Source organism: Micropterus salmoides, unplaced genomic scaffold, assembly GCF_014851395.1.
Source record: "Micropterus salmoides isolate LMB-PRFRI ecotype aquatic unplaced genomic scaffold, ASM1485139v1 Ms_hic_scaffold_9, whole genome shotgun sequence".
NCBI classification, from domain to species: domain Eukaryota; kingdom Metazoa; phylum Chordata; class Actinopteri; order Centrarchiformes; family Centrarchidae; genus Micropterus; species Micropterus salmoides.
Window position 1 is genome coordinate 22,276,605 of NW_024044681.1, and position 26,128 is coordinate 22,302,732.

General features: G+C 40.7%; 1 protein-coding gene across 1 annotated transcript in view; it reads left to right on the top strand.

Moving 5' to 3' along the window:
- Window positions 1-264: 264 nt before the first annotated feature.
- frem2a (FRAS1 related extracellular matrix 2a) overlaps window positions 265-26,128 on the top strand; it is a 64,119-nt gene continuing 38,255 nt past the window's right edge. The window contains exons 1-3 of the mRNA XM_038709276.1: window positions 265-5,380; window positions 8,154-8,243; window positions 19,585-19,731. Coding sequence (XP_038565204.1) covers window positions 382-5,380; window positions 8,154-8,243; window positions 19,585-19,731 — 5,236 coding nt within the window. The 5' untranslated portion in view covers window positions 265-381. The remainder of the gene's footprint in view (window positions 5,381-8,153; window positions 8,244-19,584; window positions 19,732-26,128) is intronic.

A 26,128-nucleotide genomic window follows, 5' to 3' on the forward strand; every position in this document is an offset into this window, starting at 1 on the left:
ATCTCTAGCTATAGCTTGCAAAGCGAAGTCCACCAGAAACTCAGTAATTGCACTAAATGTAATGAATCACATGTGTGATCAGCTCATCTTCTAGGCCCCGCCTCACTGTGAATGTCAGCTTTACTGCCCATTGGCGAGAAGGTAGGGGTAACAAACCCTCATAATCCTCCAATATGTGCAGAGATGGGCGGTAGCTGTTTTACGCAGGCTCTCAAGTGTCTGAAGTTAAAACTCCTGCGCGCTATTCTCCCTGAGTATGTCGAGGGTCCGGACTGATAGACGCATGGGAGTTACCGTGTAAGCATCCAGCGCATTCCCCACACGGAGTAAAAAAGATCGGTGTATTTTTTAACGTCCCTTTGGCAGAGTGACTGTTTTAGGATGGGTTGGATCACATCCGTCGCCAACATGTTCTATAGACTTCTCCTGTGTTTTTCAGTAACAGGTATGGTTTTTGCTCAGCCTGACAGCACTGGATTATTTTACGCACTGAGATCTGAACTGTCAGAAGATGCAATCTTGGTGGCCAATAACGGAATACGTGTGCCTTTCGGGAGATCGGTCTTCATCGACCCCGTTAATGATTTGGTGATTCAGACGCAGCCGGGGGACCGCTGCAGCATCACCGTCTTGGATAATGATCCGCTCTCACAGAGACCGGGGCATCTCTCTCCCAAAAAGTTTCCGTGTGATTTCGGTCCCAATGATGTGACATACTCCCACTACGGGTCGAGAAGTCCGGCTAAAGACCGAGTGAGGCTGCAGCTCAGGTATGACGCGCAAACCGAAACCGTTATTATCCCCTTTATGATGGAGGTTGAAGTTGTTTTTACTCAACTAGAGTTACTCACCAAAAACATGCCTCTCACTGTCAATAATCTCAAAGGGATCAGTAATCCTATTGATAAGAGGATTTTAGAGTTTACTTACGACAGAGACTCTCATAAATGTGAGGCGGCATCCCTATCTACTGGCAGCGCACTGCCGAGATATGGAAGGCTTATTGATGGGGGGAAACTTTCCAAAATGATGGACTGTGATGAATTCACACAAGCTGACATCCGCTACCAGCACACATTTGGCCGTAAGTCTCCCAACAGGGACTATGTTCCCATGGTTGTGGAGCTGCATGATAAGGAAGGCAACCTAGTGAAACAGGAGTATTTCCACCTTATGATTCGCATCAAACAGGGAGAAGAAAACACTCCTCCTAAACCCAGCTTTGTGTCCATGATGATGATGGAGATCAGCCAGTTTGTGATGACAGCACTCACCCCTGATATGCTTGCTGCTGAGGATGCAGAGTCAGACCCAGATGAGCTTATTTTCAACATCACCTCTCCCTTATCTTATGAGGAGGGGTATATAGTCAGCACTGATGACAGAAACCTCCCCATCACATCTTTCTACCAGAGAGACTTGCGTGATCTGAAAATAGCTTATAAGCCCCCATCCCTGGACTCAGACACTGAGCGGATTTTCCAGCTTGAGTTTGAGGTGGTAGACACTGACGGGGCCATCTCAGACCCCTTCGCTTTCATGATAGTTGTGAAGCCAATGAACTCTCTGGCCCCTGTTGTGACACGTAACACGGGTCAGCTGCTGTACGAGGGGCAGTCTCGGCCTCTCTTCAGCGCCCACAACTTGGAGATCAGCGACGAAGACAACCTGGATGCTGTCACCATCACAGTGGTGGACGGGCTGCGCCACGGGGACCTCATGGTGCTGGGCTCTCAAAAGAAATTCTTCACACCCGCTGACCTTACAACAGGGGTTGTTGTGTATCAGCATGATGGGAGCGACACATACAGCGACAACATTGTCCTCAAGATGTCAGACGGAAAAAACGAAGTCGAATTCCTTTTTCCCATTACAATTGTTCCCACTGACGACGAGCCACCAATTATAAATGCCAACACTGGCCTGGTGCTGTTCAAAAACCAGTTGATGCCTATATCTCCCCTCGTGCTCAGCGCTGCTGATATTGACTCTGAAGACTCAACAATTAAATTCACCGTTGTCCCTCCCTTTTCTACTATTGGCACAGTTTTCCTAAGGCAGTCAGATGCCCCAGAGGATCCCTCCTCTTGGAAGTTCAACGCTGAGGATGAAGTGTATGAGAAGGAGGTGACAGAGTGGCTTCAGAAAGATATCACTGATGGGAAATTGTTTTATAAGCACACAGGCCCCCATAACACAGATACCATCATGGATCAGTTTGTGTTCACAGTTCAGGATGACAATGACCCCCCTAATGAGTCAGGGGAGAGTGCATTTATAATTCGGGTTTTACCCATAGATGACGTACCACCTGAGCTTTTCCCGGGAACCACCTTGCAGATGACGGTTCAGGAGTACAAGCTCACTCACTTTAGTAAAGAAGTTCTGTGCTATACTGATTTGGACTCTGAGGACCGTGACCTCAAATACACAGTTATCCAGCCCCCGACAGATACTGATGAAAATAACCCAGTTGTGTTCGGTTCTTTGGTTCTGACAGACAGCCCAGAGACTGAAGTCACTGAGTTCACACAAGCTCAAATTAACCATCATAAGATCTCCTACGGCCCCCCGAATGTTGAGCTTGGAATTACAGCCCACGTTGTGCAGTTTCGTTACACTGTTGAAGACACGGCTGGTAACAGTGCAGAAGGCGCTTTCACTATCTACCTCCAGCCAGTCAACAACAAACCCCCTCAGATTACAAACACTGGCTTTACTTTGTTTGAACGCAGTATGCACATTATCAGTATTGCCGAGCTGGATGCCACAGACCTCGACACAGAAAGTAAACAGATTACTTTTACTCTAAGCCAGCCCCCTAAACATGGCCAGCTCCAGGTTGCATTTACTGACCTAGAGAAAAAAGGGGTTTTCAGACTTGAGGAAATCTCAGAGGGGAAGATATCATATATTCATGGTGGGGAGGAGACTATGAGCGATGAATTTCAGCTGGATATCAGTGATGGGATTCATGTTGTAACTGTGACGGTCAAAGTTAATGTAAAGCCTGTTGATGATGAAACTCCAACCATAAACCTGCCTGCGGGAACAGTCGGCTCTCACATGGATGTGCTCGAAAACGGAGCCACAGAAATCACAACTAATGTCATTCAAGGCCATGATGATGACACAGATGACCTCCAGCTGACCTTCATTGTGGAAGATCCTCCAGTTATGGGTGAAATATTGCTTAAAGGAGTGCCAGCCACTAGGTTTACACAGGCTGATATTATAAATGGTGTGGTTGTGTACGCACACACAGGTGGTGAGATAGGTCTCAGCTCTCAGCTGGATGGCTTCAATTTGACTCTCACAGACATGTCTGATGATTGGACTGTGGGTGGCAATAAGGTCAACGGAGTTCAGGTTCGAGTCACTATCCTTCCTGTTGACAGCCAGGCCCCTGAGGTTGGAGTTGGGATTCAATTCAGTGTCATTGAAGGGGAGAAATACGCTATTGGCCCTCAGCATTTGAACGCTGATGATAATGACACTCCAACGGATGATATCCTTTGCACCATCATCGTCCAGCCAACAGCCGGCTATGTGGAAAATATATCACCCGCCCCAGGCTCAGAAAAGTCCAGGTCAGGAGCAGCTATCAGTGCTTTTACCATCAGAGACATAAGGGAGGGGAATATCTACTATGTACAGAGCATTCACAAAGGGGTAGAGCCAGTGGAGGACAGGTTCACATTTATGTGCTCTGATGGCATCAATTTATCAGAAAACCATTTCTTCCCAGTTGTTGTCATCCCAGCAAATGATGAAAAGCCGGACATTTATTTGAAGGAGATAGTGGTGATGGAGGGGATGAACATCGTCATAGACACTCCAATTTTGAACGGGGACGATGCCGATATTCCGTCTGAGGAGCTGATGTTCATCATTTCCAAACCTCCCAAACATGGTGCCATTTTAAACCAGCTATCCACAGGCTCAGTTTTGGTGACTAATTTCACTTTAGAGCAGATTAGGGAGGCATCAAGTATTATTTATGAGCACGATGACTCAGAGACAACAGAGGACAGCTTTGATGTCACTCTGACTGATGGAAAGTACACTGTGCAGAAAACAGCCCTGGTTTTGGTCATTGCTGTTGATGATGAGACACCCAGAATGCTCATCAACGATGGTCTGGAGGTGGAAATTGGAGAGACCAAAGAGATCAACAACAAAGTGCTCAAAGCAACAGATTTAGATTCAGATGATAGTGCACTCACATATATCATCCGGTTCGAGCCTGGTCAGGGTCTCCTGCAGAGAAAATTCCCATCCGGGTCTCTGGAGAACATCACGCTAGGCATGAACTTCACACAAGCTGAAGTTGATGCAGGGCTTATACTTTATTCACACAACGGTCAAGAGGGCATCCGAGACTTGGTCAAATTTGATGTCACAGATGGAATGAACCCCTTAGTTGATCGTTACTTCTATATCACTGTGAGCAGTATTGACATGGTGTTCCCTGATGTGGTCAGTAAAGGCGTCTCTCTGAGAGAAGGTGGCAGAGTGACTTTGACTACAGATCTTCTCAGCACCACTGACGTCAACAGCCCTGATGAGAACTTAGTCTTCACCATCACAAGGGCCCCTGTCAGAGGCCACTTGGAGTGTACAGATAATCCTGGGATGCCGATTGCGTCTTTTACTCAACTCCAACTGGCTGGCAGTAAGATTTATTACATCCACACCTCAGACGATGAGGTGAAAATGGACAGCTTTGAGTTTGAAGTCACTGATGGTTACAATCCTATTTTCAGAACATTCAGAGTCTCTATAGTGGATGTTGATAATAAGAAACCTGTTGTTTCTGTAAATAGTGTAGTTGTCACAGAAGGGCAGTTTAAGCTGATTACACCATTTGAGCTCACTGCTGAGGACCAGGACACAGCTGAGCAGCTGCTTATATTCACCATTACCCAGCTGCCCGTTCATGGTAAACTCCTCTACAACCAGTCCATGCCTGTCACCAGCTTCACCAAGCAAGACCTCAATGAAAACCTAATTGGCTACAAACACGATGGAACTGAATCATCAGAGGACTCTTTCTCCTTTACTGTCACAGATGGCACACACACTGACTTCTATGTTTTCCCCAACACCGTGTTTGAGACTCGGCTTCCTCAAACCATGAAGATCATCGTTTTGGCGCTTGATAATGGCGTCCCCCAGATCCTGGTGAATAAAGGTGCCCCCACTTTGAAGGTCCTGGCCACAGGTCACCTGGGGTTCCCTATAAGCTCCAAAGTGCTGAGGGCAAAGGACAGAGACAGCAGCCCAGCCTCCTTGGTGTTCCACATCACCACCCAGCCCAAACATGGTTACATCATTAACCTGGGACAAGGAAACAACTCCATCAACACATTTACTCAAGGTAAGCCCTGAAAAAAACAGACAGACGCATGACATTTGAATATTGCATGTGGATGACATAATCAAATGACAGTGATTTTGTTAAGTGCTGTTCAGTGTGAGTGATGGTGGACTCCAGAAAAAGGGGTTTTAAAATGTAATTGTTATATCTGGTAAACAAAATTACCTGAGAGGTTATTCCACTCAATATTACAGAAATTATTACAAACTACTATTAGTTAGCAAAATGACATAAGTGTCGATCTGTCTTATTTGAAATGTCTTTCCCTGCTCAAACATCATTGATTACTGTGTGTCTATGGCAAATGGAAGTGGTTTTAATCATAATTATTTATAATCAAATTATTATAAATCCCATTATAATTATAAAAAATAAATGTGTGATGTGATACTGTTTAACCTCAGAGAAAAATGTTAAAGTTAAAAATCCCTGCAAATCTGTGAATCTGCTTTGATTAAGTTTTCACACTGCCTTCCAAAGATTTTAATTTATGGAGTAATAATTATTCATATGTGTGACAAGTGCAGGCTTGGGAATTTCAATAGTTAATTTGTGGGCCTGATTTAGATGTGCCTTGCTCATCAAATCATAATTAGCAGACCAAAGTTGGAGGCTGATGTTTTGCGCAAATGTCTTGTAGACGGTTAGAGATAAATAATTTATTATTTCTGCATCTTCAGGGAAATGTTCACATCTGATGTTCATCCATAGTGGTGTGTTAAATGAAGCAGGACAGAAGTAGAGGATCATGTGAAAAGGTCAGCGCAGACCTTTTAGTGACAGGGTGGCATTTGAGTTGCAACACATTCTGATGGTTTGACCATGTCAGTTCAATTCGGAGACTTTTTTTTTTTGCAATTTGTTCATCATAAAAATGCATATAGAAAAGTGAAACCTCTTAACAAAATGCATTTCTATACACTACCAACACACAGAGCCATCTGAATTATAAATAATTTTTTTTGCATGTCTGCATATCTGGTTATTGACAATGCAGACAGAATCAAGGACAACAATACCGCTGATTGAGGTTTAAAACTATGCAATCAATGCAGTGTTTCGTATCATGCTGAGGCAATTAAATGGACAAGTAAGAAAATTCACCTGCTCATGCCACAGCTTGGCATAAGCACAAACAGGGGCTGAGAACAAAGCGTGAAAAAGAGCTTTTCAGTCTACAGGAGACGGACACTTCTGACAACCACTGTGCGGCTGCAGTCTGAAAAAAAAGGGCACAGATGAAACAAGAGTGCAGTGAGAAAGAGAGGCAAAGGGGCAGAAGAGGGGCAGAGAGAGAGCACGCAAAGTGGAAGAGTGCAAAGGAGGCAGGAGAAAAGGGGAGAAGGGGGGAGGTGTAGGTGGCATGAGAGAAATAAAGAATGAGCGAAGGGGCGTGAGAGAATGACTGAGAGAGAGCAAACAGGCTCGTCAGAAGAATCAGTCAGGTGAAAGAGACAATCCCTTGCTCTTTATTTACTCATCCCATTTCCAGGGCACATCCCTTGAGGCAGTCTCTTTAAATATTTGATCAACATTGTGCCCCTTGTTCATAGTGTTGACTTTATATTTGCAAGGTCGTCTGGTTCAAGGCTGCGTCACAGCACTCCAGAGAACACTCCTTTTCTTGCTGCCTCTCCTGTACCATCAGATTGATACTCACTAATGTGAAAATAAGGAAGAAGAAGAGGCAGCAATGACAGGAAGCCACCTAAGAGGTTTAAGAAGCATCCCAGCCAGGAGTCAGGGGTTTATACTTTTATGAACCTCCTTCCTCCCACATCTATTATTGAAGGAGGTGGTTCGCAGGGGCCAAGCCCTTTCACAGTCTTGATGATTTTTCTGCACTGTAATAGACGTTTTTGGAGAATGGTGGACAAAAAAACAAACTGGCAGAGCCCTGTAATTCAGAGAAGTTAGGAAAACAGCTGTGGAAGTGTAGGTGCCTGCCGCAATCCTGTTCTTAACATTCTTAACCTCGCCTGTCATTAAAAGATCCACTGTCACCTGGTTCTCGGGCTGTTGACAGAAGAGCTGGCAGGTTCAGGATTTAAGCATTTTCTCTTGGTTTAGCTCTAGTTGTCTTGGATTTGAGGTTGTGGCCTTATCGTCCTGGATTACGGATGCATGACTTTGAGAATGCTTTCTCTGGTAGAAAATTGTTCATGCTGAGTGCTGATAAGGAACTGAATCAGTGTGGTACTAGAGACCTGCTGTTACTGTAGCTGATATGGTGCTAAAGCAGGACAGCTTCCATCTTTGAACAATTATTTGACAGAGAGAGTGTTTGAACAAGCCATAAAGCCATAATTCAACTTCAAAGTGTGTTTGAGGTTATTTCTGTTGCCAGCATGAAACTTCACATGAAGGTTTTTTTTATCTTAAAATGCAGATTGTTTCATAAATATATATTTTTAATCTTGACTAGGTCAAATCACTTCAATATACAATTTATAATTTAGCTTGTCACCTTGATTTAAGTTGGAGCAAGGTGATTGTTAAAATGCTCCTCATGTATCATCTCACATTGACATGACAGTGTAACCCTTCAGCTTCAAATGCAGAGTGGCCCTCATTTACTTTCCCTCATTAATTAAATAAAAACATTAGCTGTTGTTTGCTTGTCAGTTTGATTTTCTTTTTTGTTGTTTTTCCTTTGTTGGTTTTGAGGTAACAGGGTTTTTACCATAATAGCAAAGTAAAGTTTTTTTACTTTTACCTGATTTTTATACCTGATCTATCATTCCAAAAATCTAAAGTCACTTTCCTGTTACAGCTGATATTGATGACCTGAAAATCTGCTATGTGTTACGGAATGAGGAAAATGCTACATCTGATCTCTTCCATTTCTCCGTTGAGGATAACGGTAAGATTTCACCATTTTTGGTGGTTATAATTGCATTGAGATTTAAGCCACTTTTCTCATGCACGCAGACTGCACAAGCAGAAAGGTCCCGAATATGTTGCCAATTGACATTTCCACAGAATGTTGATAGATACAGATAGATACAGATAGTGGGTGGATAGATAGATAGATAGATACCCCGCGACCCTGTATGCAGAATAAGCGGTTGACGATGGACGGATGGTTGATAGATACAAATTAGTGTAACCTGTCACTTTTGGGTATGGTGCAGTCTCTATAACCTTTAGACACATCTCTTCAGGTGAATCTGTAACTCTCCTCTCCTCTCTGAGCTTCTGCAGTAGTTGCCTGGGTTCAAAGAATCACTCATTACTCACACAGTAACTCACAACTCATGACTGTGATGGACCTTCTAGTCAGCTGCCTAACATTACATTCCAGCTCATAGTGAGTTTAATTTTGTAAATGGTTCTTGGTATATTTTACAAGCAGTTCATTAAAGAATATTTTTTATATTTCTGTTATTTTCATTCATAATCACCGTGCTAAATGGAAGCCATTCTCTGTCAGCATCACATGCATGAGGTGACTGATATTTGCGCTGACTTCATTTGATTCAGGATTTGCCAATAAAGTGATCTGCCATTCAGAGCAGCAGTGCAGTTGTGGGTCAGAATATTAATTTCTGACAAATCTGCATAGGCCGACAGATGGGCCTTTTTCCTGTATCTGTGTACTGCAAATGATGCTACATCATATTAGCTTACCGGTGAACTGATGAGACTTCCAGGTTCATCAAAGATAGGAAACTTATTTTTATGGTGCTGAGATTAACACACATCATTTTCACAGGTCAATGATTTAATGAGACTGCCTCTGTAATGTGTGAATATGACTGCAAGACATGTCAAGTAGTATTACTGTATATTCTGTCTTGATGCAAGGCTGATTTCTCATGGGTTTTCTGGTCAGCATAGAGAACATTGTCTAAACTGTCCTTTTGCCTCTAGAAGGTTAGGACAACTCTCCTACATCTCCTACAGCGCAATCAGTGCTTTCAGTTTGAAGTTGATACTCTGTTATGACTAACTTGAGCACCTCAAGCCATTCAGTTCCTGATTTATGCATATGTAACTGCCACTTAAAATTCAGTGCATTTCGTTTTATATGTCTGCTTGCAATGTATATGAAATTAGCATCCATTTACGAACCCAGCAGCCAGTTAAGCAATCAGCAACTGGGAGTGAGAGGCGGTTGCATTTGTCCAAGATCAGCAAGCTCTGGAAAGGAATTCAAATATTGTAATACTAGAACAGAAATGATCATTAATGAAGTAACCATATTTCAAAGAACACACAACACAGAGTGGAAGCACAAACAAGTGGGACATGTTGCAAATACTAAAACTTCCATTATCTTAGTCTTGTTAGAAGCACATTTCCTCATTGTTTCCCAAAAAATCAGGCCCAGACCAAATAAATTCTGTCTGAGCCCGAACCAAGCCTGAACCACAACAGCAGTTTTGGGCCCAAGCCCGACCTCTAAGTGTATTTTTGCTTAAAATGTTTTTTTTTAAATATTGATAATTTAAATATTTTATTACAAGCTAAATCGAACTACGAATAAATAAACTAAAATAAACAAAATGTAAGATCAAAACTGAAATAAAGATAACAAAATAGCCTTTACTGTGATGTGCACTTTACTTGCGGCTTATAGTGTGTGAGTCTGTGAGAGAAAACAGGAAATGACCTGCTAATTTTAATGTTTTAAAATATAATTCTAAATCTCTAAATTTTCATTTGTTAATGGATATATACATAAAAACAGCCTCATTCTGTCTGAGCCCAACCTGTCACCGGCAAGTTTTGGGCCTAAACCCGGCGGGCACATGGAATGATATAAGTCATACAGATGTCTGGATTTCATATTTATTTAAGTAATTTTTAAATTTTTATTTAAGTAAAATAAGTGCCCACAATGAACGCTTTTATAAAACCTTCACATTGTTAAGTGTCATAAGGAGCCACAACTCCCAGCCCACAACACCCCATCTCTCTCAGTCTGTTGATTTTCCTCCCGTACTATCAGATATGATGTTACTGTATTAAAGAGTAAGCACTCGGAAAAATTGATGTAGAGCCTAGTAAACCTCCCATCATTGGAGAATTTGAATTGAATTGACTTGGCAGAGAAATTCTTAGATTCACATTCAGAAACTCGGCTTAATAACATTTTTCTCAGTGAATCACAGGACTACAAGACTGTGTATCATCTAGTGTTAAATTAAAACATAATATCGAGATCATGGGTCACTTTTCAAGGTTATTTTGTGCATCAGTGGTTCTTTAGTCACAATGGGATATAACAGTCCTGTTAAGATAATGATTCTCTCCTTCACTTTAAGACTACTGTTAGCCTTAACCACCGACAACCAAAAATGAAATGTGCTCTCCACATCACACAAAAAGAAAATCATGTATTGCTCACTTTTTTATCTAAAAACATGAACTAATGGTTTTGTGAATTAGCCGAAGACTCATTTTTCAGAAGTGTTTTTCATACCATGCTACTAATGCGCTTATAAGAATGTGCTAAGAAGAACAGTTCCTTTATGCACATGAAAGGAGAAATATTGACTAATTGATTGTCAGTGCTTGTGTAAAAACAGTCTGTGTCACATAAAAAGGCCTGAGGCTTTCAAAAGAAGTTTATATTCAATCAGTCCATAAGTTTAATGGATCTACTTGGGTCTCCTCCCCTCTCGGGAGAGTTTGTGTTACTGCAAACTGATTCTGGATATAGAATTTGCAAAGGACGGACAATAATAAGATAATTGTTAAAACACTGATCCAGATGTGCACTGGTACACATTCACGCAAACAATCCCACACATGCATGCACAGCAGAGCACAGAGGGGTAGCCGTGGGCTAAGGTGCAGTTGGGCCTCCAGGACAAAGAGGTGTTTGATATTTAAGAGCCCAGGCAGCATTGTGGGTAATGAGAGCCCTGGGCGTTTGAGCTGGGCAGAGCTCCGAGGCAGCCACTGGTAATTACGTGACCCTATTACAGGCTCATCTACAGGGGAAGAAAGGCAGGAAGCACCCTCTGTCTCAGGTTAAGACCAGCTGGGATAACTATAGTTAACTGGTAATGGGTTGGAACACGGCGTCTTTCCCAAGCATCTCTTCGGCTGTGGGATGTACGGGTAGCTATAATGGAGTAGCAGAAAACAACAGAAATGAAAAACGAGTACACTCAGCAGAGTGCAGATCTCTGCCAGATATGTCTGGGAACATGTGGCTGGAGAACTGGGACTGCAGGGCAGGCTGTGTCCAGCTCCCAGGAATGAGAGTAGTGGAATGAAGGGGAGAAAGTTTTGAGTAGCATAGTGTAATTTTTCTTACATAGATGTAATGCCGTGCTTTGATAAAAGTGTTTTTGTATAGTATAGTCTCAGCTCACTTTAAGATGCATAATAGTATAATGTAACCGAGTATCCTAACGGTTTGAACTTAATAAGGAAACAATAAATCCAAATTTCTGACTTTAAACATTATTTGTTTAGAACATTTTGTTGTAACACAAAATAAAACCCCTCCCGACCCCCCTCTACCCACCCAAACCAAGAAGAGTTAAATCTCACTCACTCGTCCTTCCCAGCTACAAAAATGTGGATTAATTTATCTCGTATTATGCCTAACTTAAATTGATAATAACATATCGGGTAAGGAATAATCTGCAGATGCTCTATTTCAAGAAGACACCAAACAGATGTCAGTTTTTGAATCATGACAAAGTGTTTCAGTTCTACTCAAAAGGTCATGGAATTTAATTTGTGATGCTCATCACACTAAAAACAAAATGTCATAAAAATCAACAGCAACATATCCATCCAAGCAACGTGATTATTCCGGATCACCCACAGATCTCACTGTCAGTAGTTTTCATAGGAACAACTTTGTTCCACAGATCACAGCGAGATCTATGGATAATCCACAGTAACCAGAACGTTGTGTCTGGAAAAAGATGTTGCTGATTAATTTTTTAGATGTCTCATTGCTGTTAGCGCCACAAAAAACAACTTCCATTCACCTCTATTGTGTTTGGGTCGCAGCAGAAATCTCAGAGATGGATATTTTATAATCTGAGCAAATAAAACCAAAGCTCTCTACATGGCTAAATGCAGCAGAGGAGTGAGAAAACATGTTTGTTTTTTTTTGTGACCCCCATTTCATCCGCATTTCACTGCACACAATACACATTACATGCATTCACAAACATCTCTTGAATGTAACAAAATACTTTATGTGTAACTTTTCCCTCATTAGTGTTAGAAGACTAATGATAACAACATACTATTCTGCAAGGGCACCAGTTCCTTATCATCAGTCTTGTTTGTGCATGATGTATGATTGGGTGTGGATCTGTGGTGCCACTGTGACTTTCTTCTCTCTTCAAAAGCCCTTTTTTTCATAAAAGCAGTGGCAACACTTCAGATGAAGTGACCTCCTTGTGTCGCCCTCATCTCTGTTAAATGCGACACGCAGAACATTATTAATGTACATACAGACTTTCTTTCTAATGGATGAAAGAAATTAGTCAGGGAAAAAAATTAAATGAATGAGTCAATTTTAAACTGCTTCTGTAATAACCTTTACACTCTAACTCAATAGCAGAATGACTCATAGCATCTGATTATGTCTTGGCTCAGAAAGTGAAGCCATGAACACTGAATGTAAATGAGTTAATCCAGTTTTAGATGTCTAGATTTTCTGCCATTTATTTCCCCACTAGATGAAACACATTTGATGTGCTACTAACTTTTGCCAATTCTCTTTTAATACATCTTACCTGGAAGCTGTTACATGTGAAGGAACTTAAAACCAAACAATTACTTAAACTGGCTGTCACCACTGCCACAAATGGAGCAGGTTAATCCCTTGACCTTTTGGTTGTTGTTAACCCATCCAGCGACGTTTACTGATTAGGGCAGAATTGCAAAGTAATACATCAGCATGCAGCACAGCCTGACACACACACACACACACACACACACACACACACACTAACACGTCCCTTGGCTTTAGGAGAGGATTCTCTTTATCTGTGTGCATTCAGGAATTTACTGTCACTCAAGTCTGCCTGGGCCCAACTCTCCTATCTTTATCCCCTTCATCTCTACCTTCTCACACTGACAGTTTTAGATCTTGTTGGAAGTGATTTATTAATTTCCCATTCTTTTACTCTGCTCAGCATCCATCTTCATTATACATTTCGTTCTTTAAGTGTTCTTTTTGTCTGTCTCACTGCCTATTAATGCCCTCTTTTCCTCTCGAGGTACAGTCTTCAATATTTTACTGTCTCGCTGAGTTTAATACCAAAGTATGCTGTGGTTTATTGTACAGAGTGTTGACTCTGTCTTAGGCGTCAGGATTTGGTTTTACTGTCACACCCTTGCTGTCTGTCCTCGCCTGCCATGTTTGTCTGTCATTGTTGGTGCTGATGGATCTCTCCGTTGTAGGATTACACCACATTCTGCAGTTGCGAATGTCGCTTGCGATGATCTGCATCTCATTAAGGCGTTGAGATGACAGAGTGAGACTAGTTGAGAGACGTGAAGGGATTTTTCATCATGCTAATCATCTTTGATTCTGTATTTCTCTATGCTTGACAGACGATGCTCGGCATGTAAACACACAAGCATGACCAAACACCCTCTAATCTCAAGAATAAACAAAAAACTGTTTTCAACATTTATTTTGCCACTGAAATGTTATATTTTTTTTATATACATTTTTGAGGATGTGAATACTTTGCTCCCAATTATCGGCATTGGATTTTCTCTTTTCTCGTCTTTAGTTTTTCTGTTATTTTTTTTGACACAGTTACTTTACTCTTTTTTTATTTTAGCAGTTTATTTTCTTCATTTCATTTTCACCCCGTCCTCCCTCCGTTTTATGCTGCGTATGATTTTCTATATACAAGATGAAACTGTAGGAAAGTGACAATTCCAGCTCACATAGAATCTAATTTTCTTTTACTTTTTTTTTTTCTTTGTTTTACTGTCTTTATTTCTTATCCTTACCATCTGTGTTTCCTGCTATTTTATTTTAATGGATCTTAATGGACCTTTGATTTATATTTAAACCACACAAGCATTAGAAAGTAATGTGATCTTTAATTGTAAAGTGATATATATTTCTTCTGTTCACACAGCAATATAAAAGTACACAACTGGTGAGCTGTTCTGAGCTCTGCTTTATTATTTATATTTTGGAACCGTTTAATAAAAACCATACATCTTAAAGTAAAGATTAGGAAATTCACTGAAGTAAGTAAATTTATATTTTCTGGCAAAATAAAACTGTGTTTTAAGAGGAGACGATAAGAGCAGAGGGAAAAAAGTGGGAAGGAGAAACCAGAGATTTCAGTAGCTAGTTTATCATCTGTGCTCAGATAGTTTGCTCTCAAGAGTTCCAGTAACCGTCCTGAGATACATTAACCCATCCCTCTGATAAATATTATATCGGTGGCATGGGGAGACTGGTGCTGAAGCTGGAGTGAGAGGTGTGCTGCAGTTATGCCTCTTTCATCCCACCACCCCAAAATCCTGCAGGAGAACAATTGCTTTTAGGTGTTATGATTCATCTGACACAGACATGTAGGCGCTTTCACACAGATAAAGCCGTATGTATACACACACACACACACACACACACACACACAACCGTACAACTGCAGACACACATACACCTGAAGGAAGCCACCATTTCTTTGTCCTCAAGCCTTCTCCCTTTAAGCTATGCCCAGGGTCGCACACGGCTGTCTTTGTAGACATCAGCAGAAAAAACTCACGGTCATTAAGTGTATCACAAGAACTTCAAAGGAGTGCCCCAAATGTCAGTTTCTAATGGTTTTGTGTGCAAGGTTGCTTAAGGTGTTTCTGCTGCACAGTCGTGCCTGATGGCTATTGAATTTAGGGAGGAAACATCATTCTGTTGCACACAACTTTTATCTCCTTAGGATGGGATGGGGGGGAATGTATGTGCACTTCACTTCCTCTGTTGCCCACAGGCACACATGTGCAGTCACATATACAGTATATAATAGCAGCACCAGATTCTTTTGACATTTGCTTTGACACCCTGTGATGTGATTGATCAAATAGTGACAAGTGGAAATAATTACCCACACATATGTAAAAGTGTACTTGATCCTGGTAAATTAACAACAAAAAAACCCACGCACATTTGGCTTTAACTTGCCCTTGAGTTGAGCAGCATTTTAAATACTTGTGTTTGCCCAGGGCCATGAATTCCTGGTCAGCCTACTGATATCTCACCAAACCTCAGGAGTTATCCACTATCATGCTGATAGCCTTGGGCAAAGTGTAACTGTAGTGGGAGACACACATATTACACACACACAAACAGACACTGGATTAGGGTGCTGCTTAAACACCTGAACTTTCAGTCGGATATATGCAAGGCCACACACACAACCTACTTGTAGAAGAAAGAAACAGCTGAGTGCAGAACCTATCAGAATCTTCGTGATCCCCTTTGTGACTAGTTGCACACATGCAAAGCCTGCCAATATTAGTACAATATCACACATCTGTCTGGATAAACTAAAAGTTATTGAAACAACCTGAAGGGGAGTGAGATATTTGTATTTCGTCAACCATCAAAACGTATGTAAAGAGGCACTCCTGTCAGATGGATGGTGTGTGGGCTCCTATTACTGCTGAAAAATGATTTTAAGGTTGTCTATTTTAGCAGAACGAGTGTCGCAGCACTTCACATGCTACGTGCTTTGTAAAAAAGTACACATTGCCAACTGAATAAATAGCAGATTTAGCAATTACTTTCTAGTCCAATGTTTTTTCAAACACTTTCCATGGTGAGAGAGATCTCTGGGTTTGTTGGTTGCGTATAGCTGTTTGGTTGCCGTTTGCACTGGGAGTTGGGGACCCATAAACAAAGGAGTACAGAAGGCAGATGGAGACGTAACAGTGAGGGAAGGGCCGCACCGCCAGCAGCAGAATAGATGTACTGAGCAGCAGACGGCATCGTCTTACTGTGAAAAATTTCCTTTGATTTTGGTCTCAGACATGCAGACATGTACAGTACATACACACAGCTGAAAGTCAAGACAGCCCTGTGTTTTTAAGACTGAAGCTAAAAGCTTAATCTCACACTTGTATTGAATTTAAGCCAGTAAAATTGCCTAGTGGTGGCCACTGACAGACTGTTTTATTTATTTATTGTCTTATTTCTTTATTTACATTAATTTTCTGGGTCTGCAGCATGTAACGTACAGCACAAAAGACATTTTAACATATTGTGTAACGCATCAAGTGGACACTCTTCACTTAGTGACAAACAGTAACCTACAATCATAGCTGAGCTACAAAACCCAGTAAAGTGGTTGTAATGGTGATTTGGTTGGTGGGTGTAATAATGGTGGTTATTGCTTTGTGCTAAGAAAAGCCTGTGCAAGCAAGTGGTGCTTGCTAGGCTGTCAGTATGACTATCATTCTATATGAAAAAGAAACACAACAACTTTGTAATAGTTAGTGTGATTTGATTTTCATCCATTTTAATCCAAGAAACATTAGATGAGGCACCCAATATTGCTGATGTTCAGAGATATCTCCTGCTTTCAGTTTTTTCTTAAGCTGATCCAAAGAGAACTTGTATGGAAGGCCTGTGGAATCAGATCAAGAATTTGATAACAGCTTCTGCTTTACAAAATCCAAAATAACTTTCCATTCCAATTCGACTTAAACACTCACTCACATGGCTTTACAAGGTTTTACAAAGCTTCAAGTTTAATGACTCGAAAGAATCAATCCTCTCCCTAAGCCCAAAGGGTGAGAATCATGGCTGGTGCCTAGCAGCATATTCAGAAACAGAGCACTCAGGCCTATGTGAAGGTCAGTAGCACATGTTTTGATGTGTTTTTTAAATGAATGATTGTATCTCCATGGAAGGTTTCCTTTTTGGGGTTAAGGATCTACATATCTTAACAAAGACAAGGTCAGAGAGAAAAGAGAGGGGCGGAATTATTTGAAAGGAAATATAAGTGGCACTTAATTTGTTTTGATTTTAACAGCCTACGTCTTATTTGACCTGTAATTGCACTGCTGCATTTCATTTTGGCTGTACACACCGATGTCTCTGTCAAGGCCATCCATCAGGAAATTTTTGAAAAGTTATATCAAACATTACCCCCCACCCCCTCCACTCCCAAAATACACTAAAAGAGATTATTTTCCTATAAAATGTTGTGGCTGACATTGTAGCAAACAATTGCCTATCTTAATCCAGCAGGCAAGCAGCAACATAAGCATTCATTTAGAGTCGTGTGTCTGGCCACATTAGAAATAATCCCGTTTTCACTTTGCTCATAAGGCTCTGGTTAGGCTTCCAGTATCTTCTGAGAAATGTGTGTGGATGTTCAGCTTGCTCGATGTTCAAATTTGTTCACCTGCTGGTTGGTACACTACCTAATCAGCACTGTTTGTTGTTGGACAGGTAGTGTATATTGGGGTCAAAAGAAAGTAAATTTAATGAGAGCATTAAGAGTGAACCTAAGAAACCAAAACAAAGATAAAAGTGGCTAAATTTACTAATCTTCAACACATGACCATATAATTGAGACTCAACTAGATCATGTGAGTAGTGAGCTGAATATATATTGTCTGAAACCAAGACCCAAACTAGATATGATGGTTTACATGATGGCATTGTGCAGCACAATGTTTACTTACATCAGAATGTGAATACACGCAGCTGACGATGTCACAGTGACATGTCTTTTGATTTGAACCATTTATGATTATAAAATAGTCTCTTCAGACTCAACAGCGTCAGTGATTCTTCCACAAAGTAGATCCTACATCACAAGCCAGCGTCAAAACTGTAGCATCAAAGTTTTTCTCTGCAGATTTCTCAGAGTTACCTGATCCTCAAAATTTTCTGCACAGAAACTATAATCCCTAATTGGTTCAAAAGAGTAAAAGAAAACCTTGTGGTGAGTTTTTGTTGGCGAGCCTTTGAAAGAGCGTCTTAAGTGAAGCTCTATTGAGGATGATTTCAAAGCTGTTATGTTTTTTTGGATGGTCAGCACATGTGAGAGCTCTTTTATCCTTCTTAAAGGCTGGAGGAATGAGACAGCCTGAAGCCCACTGACTCAGATCCCTATTCGCCATGCATAGACCCTCACCTTCAGTGAGAGGTCACACAGAAGGACTAGTTACACACATAAACATGAACACACAAACAAACACACACACACACACACACACACACAGTAAGATTTCGGGCAGCTTATGCTGTATTTACTATCAGGGAACTGGGATGAAAGTCAAGGTTGCAGTGAAGTGAATTGAAGAGTTGTGTGTGTTTCCCCGTGTGTGTGTGTGATTTTATACTTCAGCTGGCTAAGTGAAGCCTGAACTTGGCTTTTGGGAGGATACATAAGCTCTGATAACATTAGCTGTCTTCTCACCTTGGCATATTCTAGCTATGTCTGCCAATCCAGGAAGTACTGAACTTTTCACCTCTGCTGCGTTTTAGCACCATGTTGGCATACCATGTTGGAGCTTTATTATTTTTTAACAGAGAGCTGAACCTGCATGTTGTGGGGATGGAGGGTATCATCTCCAGTCCTTGTGATACTATTTATGATATTTTTTCCCCTGCAGGTGGGTAAATTAGCCACACAAAGCAGCATCCTTCCTGTCCGCTTGTTGAAGTGGCAGCTATTGAGTATTAGCCTAGCACTAACAAGACCATTTACACTGCAAACCCTTCCTTAATAACACTGATTGGCTTACACGCTCAAATCCTCAGGATGATGTGCTATTTTTGCACAGGCGAGACGAAAGGAAACTGCAGTTTGATGAAGGCAAAAACAATTATAGAGCACATGAAAAGATTAACTGTTAGATAAAGAACGTTAGTGTGCGGTTTATTTTTTATGAATCTGTAAATATTCTGCAGCAGATGTTGTGGGATAATGAAAACACTATTTCTTCATTACAGTTTTACAGTAATTGCCCCTTGGGTCAAAGAATATCCCCTGATAGTTTCCTTTCCAGTTTTTATAGAATTTTGAACTCAGTCAGAGAAATAAAAAAGCACAGACCCAGCCCCCCACCATAAGTTATTTCCACAGAGATCTTAGTAAACAGTATGTTGACACTTGCATAAACTGATAATGAAAGACTTTGTTTTTAAATGAAACCTTACCAAAAAGAAAATAGGCTGAAAAAAATATTTACAGTCAGGAGTAACAAAATGTATTTATGTTCTTATGCATTATGTCCAGGTGGGAACAAGCTCAAGGGACAGCAGTTCCGTCTGGACTGGACCTGGATCTCTCTAGAGAAAGAGTACTACGTGATGGATGAGGAGGACAAGTTCCTGGAGGTGGTCCTCAGGCGAAGAGGCTACCTGGGAGAGACATCTTTCATTGGTTTGTGTGTTTGTCTTTCTGTCTCTCTTCCTTTCTGATCCAAAAGGACATGTTTTGTGCTTCTGCTGCACCGCGCTAGTGTGGCTCTAGAGATGGCTATTTCGGTCTGTCAATGGGTCAATCGCTCCACCACTTTGGAGCAGACTGAAATATCACAACAGCAGCCAGATGGGCTGCCACAACATTTGGTGCAGACATTTATGGTCCCCAGATAATAAATCCTAAATACTTTGGTGATCCCCTGACTTTCCTCTAGCACCACCATGACTTTAACAGTTTTAGTTTTTGCGTGAAATGTCTCAACAAGGGGAAATGTAAATTTCTAGTGCCATCATCAGGTTAGAATTTAGATTTGTCCAATATTTTGTTTTTGAACCAGATGCTTCAAAACCAACAACATTGCCATCAGCCTCAGCTGTGCTCTGTGTTTTGTGCTAATTTGCAAATACAGCCTCATAGTGGCTGCAAGTGTGGCTATAGCCTCTTAATCCTGGTTCTGTCTGTCAGATTGAAAATCTCTTACTTTGTCCTTTTCTATCTGATTTTTGTCAGTTCTGCATTCTTTTTTCTATGTAACAAGCATAAAATAAAAGGAGCACGGAAAATAACATCAAAACGTTATGGAATTCAGGTAATAACACACAACCCACACCTTTTTTTGCTTGTTTAATTTTTGATAGTGCATACAGTTTTGTCATTTGCTTCACTACAGAGCTTTATGTGCCTCCCATTCACTTGGAGTGCTGCTCTCCAATACACAGACCAAACAGAATCTCTGAAAGTTGACGCCAAAAAGCAATTACTACATTTTCTTTTCAGCACACACTATAAGCAGACTTATCCTCTAAGCCAAGTCTATTTGTTTGGCCTTGAGCCATTTTAGAGTTTGCAAAAGTAATTTTTTTGTTGTGGAAGAGGCTAGATGAGATAGCTGTAAGGTCAGTGTGGTATCCTTTGGTAACTCTTGATTTACCAGCACATACAGGAAAACAAAGTCAAGAAAAGTAGTTTGCCACAAGACTGCTTGAGAAGCAACTCACCATTTTCCTTGATGTTCAAGGTCCAGCTTTATTTGTCTTAGAGAGGAGAGGAAATAGGCATCAACACAAGTACAAGTCAAAAAGCAATAAAAATTATATGGAGCCAATTTGTCAGTTGATGTTTGTGAAGTCAGGACTCTAAACTACAGTGTAAAAGAAAGAATGGGGATGAGACTGAGATCATTAAATGAAGATCAGACCAAATACAACGCTACATTCACATTTTTACTTAGGAAAGGGACTTCGTGTACTGTAGATTTTGTGAAACATGCTCATCATAATCTTAGGAAAATGTGTCAATTTTCTGAGAAGAATAAGTGCTGCTGTTACATTTTGTTCCAAATTAGACCTGTTTTGCTCTTAAAATCAATCTAAGGTAGTTTTACCCTTGCCTTAGGTAGCGAAAGAATGGCTACTTTTAGCCTTTTAGCCATATTAGGGTGTAAAATGTCATGTCACAGCATTTAACAGTGACACCAGGAACATTTTGCCTCTGTCTAGGAGACTGACAATAAGTGAATCATCAGCAAACTTAAAAATAAAGTGAGCATTATGCCGGCTGCAACGCTCATCATGTATAAAAAAAGAGGAGGCAGACAACACAGTGGGCAGAAAACTTCTCAAATCCAGCCAGAAACACAAACATCATTGCCAGTGTTTTTAATAAGCTTTTTGACCAGCAGATGGAGGTGATTTTTTTGTCAGAAACAGCAGCACAGTTATGTGCTTATGATTAAATGTTTGTACAGGTTAAAAGGTTAAATGGATGATGATGATGTTGTCCCCCAATGCTCCTCTTAGCCCTTACTTTGTCATACTTCAGCGTGTTCCCTCTGAGAGAAGCAGCAGCTGTAAGCAGCTTTTACTCTCTTCCACCTCTCATCTTCATTCTGATCCCTGTTAATCGTTGGGTCAGGTGTTAGCATCACACCGAAGCAGTTTATGGAAGCTTTAAGACTTTTCTGCCTGTTTGAGTGCTGGTGTGTGCGTACGCGAGTCCTCTCAGGAAGGTTTTGAGTGTATCTCTTGGACAGACATGAAAGCTTGCGTTCTGACAAGGTGTGTGAAAACCTGGTTATCTCTGACCACACACACAAAACATGCACATAAAGCCCTCTCTCTGAATGAAAGTATAACATGGTATGTCGACGTGGAACTGAACTGCATCAATGTAGGCCGACGTAGCTTAACATTTAACGTAAGATGTTGAGCTGAGTGCATGGTTTGAAGGAAGATTAAAGAGAAGGAATATTAATTTGTAACCTTAAGAAAACAGTATCTAAACTAACCTAAGTTACTATGACAACAGTATTTTGTCTTAAAATTTGTATGTATGCTTGCAAGTCCGTATTTCTACATGCCCGTGTATCCAGTCAGTGGCCCAGTGGGAACACCCCACAACTACACGTTGCCATTTCTCACTTTGATTATGAAGGTGACACTGCTCTATAGAGTATATAGGCTACAATATAGTATATAACTGAATATGTATAGAATATAGTTTAGAGAATATTATAGATCCAAGACAAGAAAGGGCGAGACTGATAGAAAAAGCAAATTACAAATCTGTCATACTTCAGCACCATTCACATAGCCATGCATTCATCAGTACACAGTGAAATTAGGCTGCTGATATTTCAGAACCGTGGTCGGGGCTATAGATTCTAACTTGTGCAAACCTCAGTCAGATAAAGGCTCAATGAGTCAGATGAGTCAGACTAACGTATTCCACTAAACAACCCCTCTGCCCCTGCACTCTCTGGGGGATAGAGAGGGGACATGGCAGGTTAACAAGGGGGACTCACATTGGTCATTTTACTAATGAGGGGGGTGGAATCCCCCCTCATCCCCATTCAAAGTCCACTACGTGTGTCTATATGTCCAGTGTGGATCTGTTCAGGTGCTGATGATGAAATATGTCGAGAGGGCAACACAGAATGAAAAACAGAAACCGTTCAAAGTCTAATAACCTTCATGGATTTCAATTTGCTGCACCGGTGAACAGACGAATGAACCGAAGGAACCAATAACAGAGTGACAACATACTTGAGGTGGACAAAATAGCAGGAACACCCCACAATGTAATGCAATCCAATACAATAGTGCCACAGTAATGGTACATTGATTGATGCTTGGTGTCAATTGAAATGTTATGGCTGTAGTTTGTGTCGCTGTTCAGCAAATATCTCATTAAGAGTCAGTGCTGTTGGGGCTCTGCTTGTGTTCCTCTTTGCTCATTTAGCTTTCATGTGTTTGGCTCGAGTCTGAATGACTTTTGAGAGTTTTCTTGTTGCCGAAGTTCATACTTTTACAGTGTGCTAGAAAGATGCACTTGACTGGCTATTAAAGGTTGGTCAAAGGACTGGCTATTTTAGCTGACACATGCTGCTGATGCCACTCGAGTTGGAATACAACTTATTTAAGTGATTGCTTTTATAATTTTGATTTACAGGGGATGGACAAAACATCAGAAACATTTGAGATATCATTTTGAGATAGGATGTTAACTTTTAAGGTCAAAATCAAAGCTGCAATGGCAACATCAAAACTCTCAAAAACCTCCAAAAAATCATATACCAAACAGATAAACACCTGTGTATTTTATATAATAATAATAATAATAATCCTTGTAGAGAAAACAAAACAAAAACAAGTGCTTTAACAAAGTGCTTTAACAAGTGTAAAGACAATAATACCCAAAAGACAATAATACAAAAACAATACAAGATAAAAGCAAGAAAACATTGAAAAGACTAAAATATACGTTTAAGATAAATATAAAATTAGTAAAATAGAATAAAATAAAAGGGATAAAATAAAGTCAAATAAGATCGGGAAAGGCTCTCCTATAAAAGTATGTTTTAAGAAGGGACTTAAAAGAGTTCACTGACTCAGCTGACCTGATTTCCTCGGGCAGGCTTTTCCAGAGCCTCGGGGCCCTGACAGCAAACACTCTGTCCCCTTTAGTTTTCAGTCGAGACTCTGGAACAGACAACAGACCTCTGCCCGAGGATCTCAAGGTACGTGCTGGTGCGTATGGGACTAAAAGTTCAGAAATATAACAAGGCGAGAGGCCATGAAGAGCTTTAAAAGTGATCAATAAAATGTAATGAAGCTAAAATAGGAGTAATGTGGTCATATTTCTTTGTTCTAGTTAAAAGCCTGGCAGCTGAGTTCTGGACAGTCTGTAGTCGATCAGTAGATTTTTGGGTTAAACAGGTGAAAAGGCTGTTGCAATAATCCAGGCGTGATGAGATGAAGGCGTGTAAAATGGTCTTGGTGTCCTTAAAAGTTAACAATTTTTGCTATATTTAAGTTGATAAAAACATGATTGAACAAGCTTTGTGGGTGCTGCTCGAAATTTAAATTACTATCAAACCAAACACGAAGGTTCTTTGCCACAGTCTTAATGTGATTTACTAGGGAACCAGCAGATGGCAGTATTTGTTTTGCCATCTGCTGGGACCCGATGACCAGGATTTCTGTTTTGTCTGAGTTCAGCTGGAGGAAATTATTTGACATCCATTTTTTAACTTAACTTTTTAAGGCAGTTGTTAAGTGAACTCAGCATTCCAGGGTCTGTGGATCTGACGGGCAAGTATATTTGTGTGTCATCAGCATAAATATGAAAAGAAATACCATGTTTATGGATAATATGTCCAAGGGGAAGCAGATAAAAGGAAAACAAAATGGGTCCTAAGACCAACCCCTGAGGCACACCATATTTAACTGGACAGAACGAAGACATAGTTGTTTACAGACACGCAAAACTTCCTATTCGACAGGTAGGATGAAAACCATTCTAGGGCAGTACCAGAGATCCCCACCAGATATAAATGTATTTGCGTTACCAAAAACTTTCTGACAGAGACATAATTTCCAGCAAAGAATACTTTAAATAAAACTTAAATAACTATGAGGTTAAAGTGTCAACTCTCATCTTTTTTTTTAAAACCAACATCAGATGAGCAATGTAGGAACTGCAAACATGTTTACACATGCTACTGCCAATTTTAGGGCACAGAAAATAGTCATAAATGTGGAGAAAATAATCACAAATAATATTTAGTTGCAAATCCTTTTGAAGGTTTTCTGTCTTCTGTCTGGTCTTGAGCAGTGAAACACATAATCAGTTGGAGTGAAGTTTGGTCAATAAAATGACAGAAAATAGTTGAAAATGCCCTTCACAATTTTCCACAGCCCAAGATGACGTGATTCGTGTGCTTGTTTTGTCCTACCAACAGTCTAGTCCTAACGTATTCAATTTACAATGATATTAAATGTGTGTTTGAGGTTAATGTTAATAGCAGATATGGGAGTGTAGTAACCAAAATTTTAAGATCACATCAAAACCTGAGCTGTAAATGGAAAAAATCCAATAAATATAAAAAGAAATTAAACACACCTAGGCATTTGTAACAGAAGTAGAGACTGTACATGCAGATAGATGGATAGATTATATGAGATTAGACAGGGCTGTGGTGCCAGACGGCGGTGGAGGAGACCTGTTATACATACTCCATCACAACAGGACATAGAGGATCAGTGAAGGAGGATAAGATCAAGGTTCAAAGATACCCCCGCAAAGCAGAGCTCGGGCAGAACAGGGCGGGAGAGCATGGGGATCAGATTGGATTCGTCTACCACTGTTTTCAAGATTATACCTCACTTTCTCAATCTAATGAAAAAAAATCCAGACACAACTAAGATATCAACTTTCAGCTTAATGCTTCATGGACACGTGCCCTCTTCCTCGCCTGCTGAGTCGTCTTTTCTAATTGAGTTCTGTCATTTCTTTCCTATCTCCTGTGACACTGTTCCACTGACTTGTCAACCCACTTCACCTGCCTCACCTTCTTTGCTTTTCATCCGTAATCTCTCCTGGCTTCATCTCGCCGTGGAGAGCGTTTGGACTTTTTGCAACAAACCTGCTTTTCCTCATCAAAGACACCAACTCTCTTCTTTCTGATCCCTTACCGCCTTACAGCCCTGGGTCTGTGCCATAGGCTGTTTTATATCCTTCCTCCACCAACTCTCCATTTGTCATTCGTCTTATACTGTATCTACCTTCTTCCCTCCTCTCTATCTCACTCCAGTGCAGCACTCATTCACTGTTTATTTTTGCTCTGTATTCTATTTCCCCACTTCCTTGTGTGTATCCTGTATTTGTTTGTTATCCATCGTGGTGTATCTTTGCTAGTTCTTCTCTGTCTTGTCTTTGTCACATCGTCTTGCTCTATTCCCTTCATGAGACCCTCCACTCTGAAGTCCTCATCCTCTCCACATCATTCCTTTCATTTCATTTCCTTTCCTTTCTTTTCCGTTCCTATCTTCTTTGCTGTATGATACATGGAACC